This window comes from Anas platyrhynchos, chromosome 7, assembly GCF_047663525.1.
Source record: "Anas platyrhynchos isolate ZD024472 breed Pekin duck chromosome 7, IASCAAS_PekinDuck_T2T, whole genome shotgun sequence".
NCBI lineage: Eukaryota > Metazoa > Chordata > Aves > Anseriformes > Anatidae > Anas > Anas platyrhynchos.
The window spans coordinates 16620253-16632475 of NC_092593.1; the positions used below are offsets into that span (position 1 = coordinate 16620253).

General features: G+C 49.9%; 1 protein-coding gene across 8 annotated transcripts in view; it reads right to left on the minus strand.

The window, feature by feature from the left end:
* The window catches only part of SLC12A8 (solute carrier family 12 member 8), a 52845-nt gene extending 42069 nt beyond the window's left edge, over positions 1 to 10776 (minus strand). The window contains exons 1-4 of one of the 8 annotated variants that reach the window (XM_072040812.1): positions 10516 to 10772; positions 6767 to 6987; positions 5757 to 5903; positions 2335 to 2526 (exon numbers count right to left, since the gene is read on the minus strand). In XM_072040812.1, the coding sequence (XP_071896913.1) occupies positions 2335 to 2526; positions 5757 to 5903; positions 6767 to 6835 (408 nt within the window). In that variant the 5' untranslated portion in view covers positions 6836 to 6987; positions 10516 to 10772. The other 7 variants (XM_072040815.1, XM_027461051.3, XM_072040811.1 and 4 more) reach the window with 7 other exon arrangements.
* Between the last annotated feature and the right edge of the window lie 1447 nt (positions 10777 to 12223).

The following is a 12223-nucleotide window of genomic DNA, read 5'->3' on the forward strand; positions in this document are numbered from 1 at the left end:
AGTCAGGTGAACTACACCCTGAAATAGTCTTTTTCTTGCTGATAGCCCCACCATAAACATCTCCACCAAAGACATCTCAGGCCCTGCAAAGTGAATGCCTTGCTTTAGCACCAATACATAAAAATCTGTTTGTTTAGGCTCATTCTATATCCCCAAATAAGTGGATTTTCTCTTCTTGTGTTTGGCACAGCCTATGTGCCACCACTAAGAGGACAACACATGTACTGCCCACACACACTCTTCTCAAAACAGGCTCTCTGCTGAGCTGGCTGAGGTTGAACCCTGAGCCCACACAGCTCCAAGGGGGCACACAAACACTGCACTTCAGATTTGAAGTAAAGACAAAACCATAAAAAAAAAAAAACAAAAAAAAACCACCAGATTCTAACTCCAATAAATGTATTAAAACAAGGTGTGGTGGCTGTGTCTCACACGAAGAAAAGCACCACAGGCAGCAAGCAGGATGGTTGCACTCCCAGTTCTGACCAACACCATTTTTTGAAGGAGTTAAATAAGATTGCTTTACTTCCCTAACACCAACTGCAATGTGCCACTTCTCCGTGTTAGGAGGACACTTGGAAGGAAGTAGGCCAGGAGAGAACTTGTGATAGCCTCAACATGACAAATGTTCTTGAAACCTTCCCCTCGATAAAACACGAGCATCACCAGCAGACCAGGTGGTCGGGTGCTGCAAAGCCCCCCCCTGCACCTTGCACAGCAGTGGCCATCACCGCAGCAGCACTGCAAGAAAGGCTTCTTTCTCAGGGTTTGAACTACCCATCTTGAAATCAGAAGTGAACTACACTGAATGCTTGAAGCAGTCAGCTTGCGTTTGCAAGCCACACATTTTGCTGGGTGAAGAACATAGTGGGTTTTCCACACCCAGACAAGTGCTGCCTCATCTTAGCTTTTAGCACGAAGCGATCTTAGGGCTAGAAAATGTTTCCTTGCACAAACAGTTCTCACTGTGAGCCACTCCAGACAAGGAGACTGCAGAGAAAAGCACCAAACCCCAACCCTGCAGTCAGGGCCACTGTGACCAAGCACATGTTGGTTTCTGTAGGACCTGGTATAGGTGTGCTGGATCCAACTAAACCTCTCCTCTGGAGCACCGCAGGAGGACCCCAAGCTGCGTCCCAGCTCGGCTTGGCTGAGGCAGCCCCAGCAGGCAGAATTACAGCAGGATGCTGAGCAATTCCTCATCACTGAGGGCATCAGCAGTACATGGCCAGTTACTGCCCCATTTCTGACCGGTCACAGCACTCCCTACACAGCTTGCAGTGGGGATGCAGCTCAGAGCTGGTGCAAAGCACATCGGGCAGAAAGTCTGCTGAGTACAGCCAGAGAGAAGGGAAACACATCAGCTTTCGGGAGCACGCAAAGAGTTTCTCTGCGAGCTGCCAATTCCCACCCCACAGCCCCCCATGCATGCTGGATGCCTCGCTATGGGCTGGGGCTGCCAGAGCCCAGCTTTTACGACCCTGGGGACAGGCTGCAACCTGATTGCTTTCCCAGACAGGGTCCGCTCGGAGAGCGAGAGTGGAAAATATTACAGGAAGGATTCTCATGTGTGGCCCATTTCCATATCTTGGCTTGTAACTGCATTCAATTTGTATTTTATGGACACTTGCTTTTAATCTGGAGTGAAAGGAGAAGAGGGGATTATTTTTGGGTTGTGTTTTTTAAGGGTTTTCAGAGATTGCTGCAAGCCAGTCGTTTAAAAACAAACCTCAATAAAAATTCTTCCTGGCTCTCCACATTTTAGACGGTTCATAACATCTTTATGGGGGGGAGGGGGTTAAGTTACTACAGATTTAAGAGATTACTTTCCATTCCTTATGTTTACTGCACTTGCATTTCAGCGCTTCACCGCTGGCTGCTTGGGGCCCTTCAGAGAATAGAGAAAGTTGTGACTCCTGATCTCAAGAAGTCACTTAGCTGTGGTCCTCACCTCTGCCCAGCTCCCCTCCCATACCAGCTTTATTTCTGCTCTCTTTGGCTCCCGTGGGGAAGCAGCCAAGGCTCGCCTGGTCCAAGTGCTCCCCCCAAGCACACGGTGAGTGTGCTGAGGCCAACCTGGTAGCCCAGACTGCTCATTCTGCTTTAGGTGGCCACCCTGGCCTCTCCCTCTTCAGTTTCATTAAGCCAGCAAGGGGTTGTCTTGGCACCTGGAGTAATTTGGGATCGGAAGGGATGTCCTGCACAGTTCACCTGCTCAGACACCCAGCTCCTCCATTTTGACCGTGCCAGGTGGTGGATTGCCATGCACAGACCTGCTCTTATGGGCATATTTAGAAACATTGCAAAGTTTTTATTTATTTTTTTCTTATTTACCTGGCCAAAAATATAAAGGAAGCCAACGGTCCCCCCAACTTGACCTCCGAGGACAGTAGAAATCATGGAGTAGACACCTCCACTTCCAATGCTGCACCTCTCACAAACCCCAATTCCAGATAAGACTGTCACCAGGGCAACCAGGACCACAAAGGACACCAGAAACATGCCCATCACAACTCCAGTGTTTCCCTGCAATGAAACAAAAAGACACAAAACAACAATTAAAAAATCCCAAGTCACACAACACAGATCAATTGAGACAAAAAAAGAAAAAGACCCATCTGCTTCTAGTTCCTTGTGATCAATGACTATGGAGTCACTACAGGTTAAAAAACAAAAACAACACATTGCCACTCTAATTATCTAATTAACGTAACTGATTGCCAAACCTGAAGTTCCCATTAATACCCTTTTGCAGAAGACTTGCCTCGCTGTGTGGCCAGACAGACCTTTGCATGATAAGGTCCTGCTCCATCACTGGGCTCCTGCATGAATCACTGATTTTGTCCTCTGGTTCAGAGAGAATGATGTCAAACAATGACTCAATGACCACAGGGAGGTCACTGCCTATTGCCATGTTTCATCATGTTTTAGAATGAAATGTTTTGTTTCGTTTTTTTAAAAAAAGCTTTCAGAAAAAAAAAAAAAAAAACAGTTTCAAAACTGAACATTTGGGATCTGTGACAACTGATTTATTAAAAGCATCAAGCCAGCATTTTAATTTATCAGAACATTTACCTTTGAAAGCTCTAATCCTCCCAAACGATGAGATAACAAAGAACAAAACCCCAAAGGAAACACTGCGTGGAAGATAAATAATACAGTCATAAACTGCCTCATGCTGGGCCTTATCTGCACAATATATGCAAAGTAGCAGGTGGTTCTCGCTCTCAATTTACTCGCACGTAGTTTTGTGTGGAGGATTTCGCCCTGCTGACAAAAATTTCCTTCCTGCTCCAGGCAGAGGAAGCGCCAGGGAGGAGCTGCTGCAGGACGAGGAGCAAAAGCCTCTGAGCAATGCCAGGTGTGGGTCTCACAGAGGCCAGCACAAACCCCTGCTTCGGGGCACTCAGTTTGCTATCTATGGATTTTCCAAGTAGAGGGGAAGGCTGCCTTCTGCAGGACCAAAGAGAAGGTGCTGGGTGCCTCCAAAAGCATTCAAGCGCCTCTTCTGCGCTCAGGACCCTCCGCTCCTCTCTCTCACATGGCTGTAATTTATTTTCCAGGGTCAAAAGTTTTTCTTCGTCCTCCAGCCCACCTTCCCTCCTGGCAAATCGCTTAGTCCAGTGCACGGTTGACTCCAACTCATTGTCAGAAATCTCTTCCAGTGCCCAGCGCTTCGTTAACGTCTGGCTTCCTCTCCTCTGCCTTGACTCGTATTACAGGCCGTGTCCCCATCGCTCCTTTCCAACCTCGCTCCCTCTCCTCCCACTCCAGCAGTTTCTGAGGTCACGCTAGCCTTGATACGGGTTTGTTTATTACCAGCACTAAAAGGCTGCTTCTCAGCTTTGGGGTTGGTTGAAATCCCAGATCCTTTTTTTTTTTTTCCCTTCCTTTCCTCTTTTCTGCTTTTTGTGAAACAACAGAAACATATCCAGGATGTTGCTATCATCATAAAATCCTATTTTGGTTCAGTGTCCCGCTGCCTTTGACAGGGCTTTATCTGGTCAGTAGGGAACGGAGCCAAGGTTTGTCATAAATGCAGCTGCTGGCTGGGTCAGCACCACAGTCCACTAGGATCTGACACTCCTTTTTAAAAGAACAATTGTTCTTTTTCTTCCGCAGCTTGCCCGCTTACCCTCAGGTTAAAATGGTTAATAAATAAGACACGCTTCAGTTAAAAAAAAAAAAAAAAGCACTCATGCAAACATACACGTGGCCTTGGGCTTTCCCAGAACCCTGCTGGAGGCACCAGGCTACGTGGCAGCTAGTTAATGCTAGTGGTTGCTGCAGAAGAATGGGTTAACACCAGGACCAGGAGTGCTGTAACTCTTCCTTGCAGATCACCAGCAGGGAGGAAGGACGGAGTTGTCTTGTGGCAACAATAGCAAGCCGAGAAAGTAGGGGAAAAAAAGTCCAAATTAAACAGCAACACTTATTTATGCATGCACGCTGGAAGGTGTTAAGATGGAGCATGATAGGGTAGTGTAGCAAGGCAGTGAGTGCTGAACATGCCTGTAAGGTTAGAGTCCCCTGCAATAGCAACCTTTACCTCTGGAAATTCATAGCAAAAGCCTGACTGCGCATGGATCAACATCTGACCGTGCTCTGCCACGTGAACTCTGCCAGCCCTGACTTCTCCTCCCTTCCCCGTCATGCTAGCTTCCAGCTGTTACATTTTTTCTTTTATTTACTTACTTTATTTTTATTTGTGCTTGTTCCAGCAGTTAACTCGCTTTCAGAGGAGACATGGAGGAAATCAGATCAAGAGGAAGAGGGAGCTAGGAAAATCATCCTGACTTCTTCACCAGAACAGACCGCGGTTCTCCTCAAAACTTGCAAGCCATGCTTCTGCTAGCAAAGGCAAAGCAAGCACAAATCGTGGTAGCACTCCACACACTGATCTGTACCCACTCGTGGGGGACTCGTGGGATGCAATTTGCACCCTGCCATCAACGAGGGAGCAGCCCTATTTCATCTCAGTTGTCCTACAGAGTTTCTACGGCTCTTCCTTCAGTGTGGATCCCGATATTCCCTCTGGTTTTCTGGCCCTCAGTGAAGCAATTTCCAATATAGAGTGCAAGTTGCTTCCTGCTCCTTTTGGAAGATGGCCACCGTGCCTGTGACATGAACTTGTCCCTGTGACGCAAATTCTGCCTGAAGCTCAGATTCCACCATTCCCTAGAGATACTTGCCTTTTATTGAGGGGAAGTTTTAAGGGACAGTACAACATATTGTATCAGGAAGAGTCCTGCATCGCACTGCAAGAGAGCAGAGACGGGCACTGACCCTGAGTGAGATACTGCTCTGGATCCCCAAGTGCAAGTCCCTTTGGCAGGGATGACAATTTCACCTGACTGAGGACTCTCCATTTCAGACACAATGGGGACTCCAAACAATACAGATGTGTTTGGAAGAAACCTCCTTTGGTGGCACTGGGAAGACAGCAGAGTAGCTCTAACTACATTTTTCAGGTAAAGTGGTTATTTTGCCTCAACAGTGCAAGACAAGGCTGTTCCTGTTTATTTTCCAGGTTGGTTGATGTGCTGTTTTTTCTTTTCTGAAAGCTAAAATAGGAATGCCTGAAGAAACCACTTAAGCTTCCGATTTTAGTAGAACCTCCTGAAAAGCTAAGCAATAACCAGAGGACTGAACCAAGAAAGTGCCTACAAGCATTACAGAACTAGAAAGGGTGGTGATGGAGACAAGTGGCGAGGAGGAGGTTACCTAGTCACACATTCAAGCAAATCAGCACTCACCACAAGCCATCCCGTCCTCAGGAAAAGAACCACTCCAAAAATGTTGATCATGCAGGAGGTGAAGACGCCGTCCCATGTTCCAAAAAGCACCGGCTCCCACACAAACAGCTGAATCTTCCACCAGGGCCTGGTCTGCGTTTGAGACACCTAGAGGAAAGCAAAGCCTTCAGTTTTACCTCTCATGCTCTATGGGCAGGCTGCAGAAGTGGTGCAACAGCCGACCAGCATTACTGAAACAGGGGTGGCCACCAACAGGTGCCAAGACATGACTTTGCTGTGAGTTGTCCAAAATTAAGGGGCTGCAGTTGTTGGGATCCATAGAAGAGAGGGCTCCCTGCAACACTGAATGTATATTATTCTAGGAAAAGCAGCAACAGAATCCTACTCAGCCTCAGCAAATTAACCTGGTCCATGATGTTACATGAACGAAAAATGTCACTTGAGGGGTTCTTTACAGAGACTGCAGCTATTTATTGCCATGTCTTACGTCATGCCTCTCTTTCTGTCCCCACCAAGATGAGCAGGGTCCTCTCTGCACTGGAGAAGTCTCTCAGAGGAGATGACAAAGCAGGCTGGACAGAGTGGGACTGGAAGAGTAGGTTAAGATGACTTCCCCATCACACAGAGACATCTCCAAAAGAGCTGGGGATGAGGACACTGCATTTTGAGAGGAGACACAGGACTCTGGTACTCAGGGCACCTGTACATTTAAGAGCTGCTGGAGCCAAGAGCTAAAGCTCTAGGGAACTGCAGCTTTTCCCATTGCAGCTGCCCTCATCCTGCCCCTGCTGCCTGGGCAGGACATTATTTCACACCCTTTCTACGGACCAAAACCTGCTGCTGCTCTTTGCTTGTGAAAAGCTGGACTTCCTAAAGGGAGCACCTCAGGTTTAGGTAGCAGAATGGGGGGCAGCTCTGTTCAGTCCTGTTAACCTGCCACAGAGGGCAACAGGAGCAGACCACCAGAGACAGAAACCCGGGCTGTGCAGGGAGACGGCTCTCCGACATACCTGCTGTGCCTCCTCGTGGAACAGCTCCTGCACGTAGCCCTCGCTTCTGGCAGCTCGCAGGCCGGACATGGCACCCCTCGTGTCTCCTCTGCCTGCCCCAGGCGCGGCTGCGGCCCTCACGGCGGGCAGGGCCGACCCGAGCAGGTCAGCTCTTCTCCTCCCTCAGACCCCTGCAGCGCTGGGTCCCCCGTGGTGGGAGAATCATGGTTTTGTTGCACTTGCTTTGGAAGAAAGAAAGACAGAAGACACCAGTGCTGCTTTCTGAGCCTGCAGAGGCACAAGGCCAGAGCCAACAGAGGCTGGCAGCCGACACTGAACAGCACAGCAGAGAGCAGCGCTCCCTCAGCGACACTCCCACCCATGGCAGGGGCAGTATCAGCAGCCTGACACTTAATGGCCCTTGACGGGCTTTGCTGAGCCTGCTCATACTCCTGGCACCCTCAGCATCCTGCAGCACAAGCTCCAGAGCTTCATTATGCACTGCCTGGGAAAAGTATTTCCTTTCACTGCTTTTAATTCTGGCACCTGATAATTTTATTCCACGCTCCTGCACTCTTATGGCACAAGACACATGAAGTATTTACTTCCCAGCACCACTAATGATTACACTGCCTTAACCGTGGTCACACCCACCCCTGCAGGTACACTCTTCTTGTCTGCAGTGGCCTGGCTTCAATAACTGCCAGAGGCAGGCTCCACCAGAGGGCCAGCCTTAATTCAACACCTTCTGTGTTCCCAAAAGGGTAGCAGCAGGTTTCCTCTCAAGGATAACTTAACACTGCTTAACAGAAGGGGAAAAGCTAGCATAAGCACTTCTCTACCTTGACATTCCTCTCTTTGTCAGTCTGTTTTCTATGCTCCTAAGTACAGAGAGCTGCTTTTATACCCCTCCCTCCAGCTGGCCACAAGCCTTAACCTTCCCCACGTGGCCCTGCAGTGGCCACATCCCCCCAGTTGCCACTTCTCAGCACAGCTACACAGCACCTGGGGAGCATAGCCCACCTGCCTCCTCCACTCTCCCAGGGCTGATTCAGCTCCTGGCCAGCTGAGTTCACAGGTTTACAAGAACCAAACATGATCACCCACACCAATTTACCCGCTTTACCACAGGCACAGTGCAGAAATCTCTGACTTGTCACACTCACGAGCTAACGAGACAAGGCAAACGACAGAAATGTGCTGCTCCTGTTTCACAGGGACAGAGACACAGAGAATCAGAGTGAAAATCACTTTAGGTCCGTCAGGATTTTGGCAGCAGGGTGTGAATCCCAGCTTTTATCAGAGCTTTCACCACCCTGCCTCCATGACCCTGTGAAATCAATAACCACCACTGCTCCTTCAGGTGGCCGCAAGTCTCCTGCAGAACCGGGCACAATGGGCTGCATGGGAGGTGTTTCTGTTTTTTTTCTGAGGAAAAAAACACGCAACATAAACCACAATTACAACTGAATAGACACATTCTCCTAAGATTCCCCAGTGCAGCCCTTCCAAGCCAGCAATTTTATTCAGTAAAGGATTCCCTGTGGTCACACAAGCTCCTGTCTTTTGCAGCAGTTCCAGCTGTATGCATGGAGGTGAGGAAGGCTACAGGCAGCCTTCTCTTGATCTTGGTCTCTTGATACATTCCCCTAAGGGAGCCCACAAGTGGCTGGCCCCAGCCCTTTGCAGCAGGTAGGGACAGCTGGAAGCACATCCTGTGTACGACAGCACAGGGAAGTTGGATGCACCGGTATTACGGGGCCAAAATTTGAGCGACGCAGAGAGGAGATCCATGGGTTTCATCCCTGGAGCTGACCTTGTAGGAAACATTACCCTCTTAGATATTTAAAGCCCCACATCTGAGGGTTTCCTTCCTTTTCCTCAGTGTTACAAGCTCTCTCCTATTCCGCTCCCTCGCCCCGCGCACGGCTCCCGGTGCTCTTTCCGCTTCGACGCGCTCCCAGAGGCGTTGCCACAAGCACTTTCTCCTCCGCAATTACAGGAAATTGCCTCTCCAGCATTGCTCCTCAGTAGCGTTTCAAGCCTCCTAATACCTTCCCCTCGCCTATTATTTAATTCGGCAACTGTTTACACGCACAGATGTACACATCCATTTAGACTAAAGGTAACCGAAGCAAACATCGCTGAAGGAGCGCGCCAGGACCCGGCACGCGATGCCGGGCACACGTCCGTGGAAACTCAGGCTTTGGAAATGGGAATCCTCCAGGCAGGAGCCTTCCTCTCACCATGAGCACACTATGGTTTCTAAGTGACTGCAAAACACACGTATTTTGTGGCAGTATTATCTATCTGCGTCGCTGACTGGGCGGAAGCTCAGTGTTGAGCTATACAGGCGAGTCTGCCAAAACCACCAAACGGCCGTCATTTTCCTCTCATATAAGCGAGCATCTAATCCCAAAGTTAATTGATACTACTTTTCCTCAGGTTTCTGCCAAAGACACTAACCAGTCTATAAATTAAGGGAGAATGCTTGTTTTAATCTTTCCAACACATTTCAAGCTAGCACATTAGAAACCCCCTTGCGGGGTGGTGAAAAGCCTCGTCTCCTTTTACCGAGACACTTCCCTGCTTAATTACAAAAGCATATTCCTGCAGATGAATTTTCTGTGGCCTTCACACCTTATCAAAGCAGCGATGTTTTATTAATAGTCCCATTAAAGGCGTCTCAGAGCTGCGAGCTCTCCAACAGAGGGCTGGTTTTACAAACATGACTGCGTGTGGTCCTGCTCTGCTGCTGCCAGAGGAGGCATTTCCAAGGCCTCGCTCCACCAAAGGACCGGGCAGCACTTCGGGTTTCTTAAATCCCCTCCACTCCTCTCCTGGTCAAGTTCTTAAAAACACCTGATTTAGAGGACCCTGAGGAAGGGATGGATTAAAGGGAAATGAAGCAGCTGCCAGCACCACGAATGTAACAGCACACATAGCAGTGCTCGCCCTGCCCTCGCCCTCCCTGTTACTCATTTACCGTAACAGCCACAACAATTACCCAGCTCTTTTATTTTTTCCACATATATTCAGCACAAATAACATGTGGAACGTGAGAGGCAAAAAGCAAGCCTGGGCTCACCAGAGCAGTGCTACCTCTGTGGCACGGTCAGCACACTGGGGTTGCACCGAGGCGGTGGCAGTGCCAGCGGTGACGGCAGTGCCAGAAGTGCCTCGGGTGCCAGCAGTGCCAGGGGTGCCAGCATGTCCCTGCCACAACCCCGCAGTGGTGGTGCCGGGGTGGCACTGAGCCACCTGAAGCCACCAGCCCAGCCAGAACCTCTCACCTGGCCGGCTCTGCCTTCCTCCCCCTCTCACTTTTTCTTCTTCCTCCCTCCCTTTTCCTCAGTGCCCTTCTTTTCCTCTTTGCCCCTCTTTTTTGCCCTTTTATTTTGCCCTCTTTTTTGCCTTTTTTTTGGTTTTAGCTCTTTTTTTTCCTTCTTTTGCCCTTTTATTTTGCCCCTCTTTTTTGCTTTTTTTCCTGCTTTAGCTTTTTTCCTTCTTCTTCTTTTGCCCTTTTCTTGCTTTTTTTTTTGCTTTTTAGCTCTTTTATTCCCTTTTGCCCGTTTTAACTCCATTTTGCCTTCTTTTGCTCCCCCCCCCTTTTTTTTTTTCCCTCTTGCCTTCCTTTGCCCTCTTTTTTTCCTTCTCCCTTCCTGCCTTCTTTTGCCTTTTCTGCCTTCTCTAGCTCTTAGGGGACCCTTTACGAGGACTTTTTTACCCTTTCTGTCCCCCCCCCCTTTTTTTCCCCGTCCCCCACTCACTGGCGGTGCCGCTCCGCTGCCCCCGGCCCGGCGCTGCCCGGCGGCGCCTCCCCGCTGGGGGCCGTCCCGGCGCTGCCACGTGTGCCCGGGGCCCTCCTGCGCGGCCGGGCAGGTCGGGGAGCGCTCCCCTACCGCTTCGGCAGCGAGGGACTGCCACAATCCGGCCCCTCAGACGACGGCAGGCAGCGGGGCAGAGCCGTGCAGGGTTTTTTTTGCAGGCTTCTCCCGAACCCCGAATCGTCAGGAGGCTGAGGAAGCAAAGGGATAGTTAAAGAGATTGATAAATGCCAAGGGGCTCGGTGCCCCCCCCAAAGGGAAATGGGGCTCCTCGGTGCCCCCCGAAGGGAATGGGGTTCCTGTTCCACCCTGGAGCAGCCGCCACCTGCTCGCAGCCCTCACTTACCTCCCAGCTTCCTCATTCGGGGCTGCCAAAAATGCCGTGTCCTGTGGGGACGATGCTCTGGATGGATTAAAGGCATGATCTGGGGTGGTCTTTCTGGAAATGGGATTAATTTTAAAGCTAGGTGCCCTTCCTCAGCATTTGAACACTTGTCATTGACTTAATTTGCTTCCAAAATGAAATAAGCTAGAGTAAGCCAGGGCCCTTCTACCATTCACTGAAGTATCCGTACAGGACACCTGTTCAATGCAGCTGGCCCGCTCTGATTTTCCACAGAGATAAAGCATGAACCAGCCGTATTCTTGGACAGAAACAGCAGGGATGGAGTGGCAGAACAGGAAAGCAGGAGTCCAAAGAGGAGAGGAGACTTCTCGCAGGAGGACGAAGCCTGATGGGGGAAAGCAGCAGGTTCCTCCCTCAGAGATCTCCCATTCCTGGGATGTTTCCGAAACTCTCCCCGTTTGCCTTCAGAGGCCAGTTTTACCCCTGCCAGGGAACAGGCTCAGCCAGATTCCCTCACCTTGCGGGCCAGGGCAAAATCTGAAGTATGTGATTTGTTGCAAACTTGCTGAAGACTTGCTAATTCAGTAACCAGCTGAGCCCTGTGGCTTGCCTGCAGGCACCTCTGCCTCTACATTCACATGTGCAGATTAAAAACTCCTTGGGGCAGTTACTGCTGCCATCTCCCACTGCTGAACAGTCCTTAAAGACATCCTGCTTCCCTCCAAGCTAAAATCACGAAGCACCGATGCTAAAAACACTTCCAGGAGTGCTTGGTGTCGCTCTCTGTCTGCTTGTATTTAAGTCATGGCAGATTACAACATTTTCCTTCTGGGCAAGCAAATCCAACCCACAGCACGCCTTCGATGGGTCTGCGTGCGTTCCTGCTGAGCACGCTGCTTTTCCATGCCTAGCACATTAGCAGAAACATGGACTGACATCGCTTCTCCGAGCGTAACTGAGTTGCAGTCATGTGCAAAGTGTTTTTTCCTTAAATGACAGGAGGTGGCAAATGCTATGAGAGAAAACAGGGAAGGGAAAACTACACACAAGCAGCCCTCAGGGAGTGGGAAAGCAGCAGGGCTTAGGTCAGTCGGCAAGACAAAATGTGTATTTTTGTCCACAGGTCTGAGAGATGACATGAATTGTAGAAAAGGCTGATTCTTAGTGGAATGGATGTTAACCAGCACGTACCTCAGCACCGCCTGCTTCAGCTGCTCGACCCACCTGCATGGCCTGCCGCAGCGGTGTGCAAGCTGAGTTCCAGGTACACACACAGCCCGCTCCTTTCATGAGGACAGAGCTGTG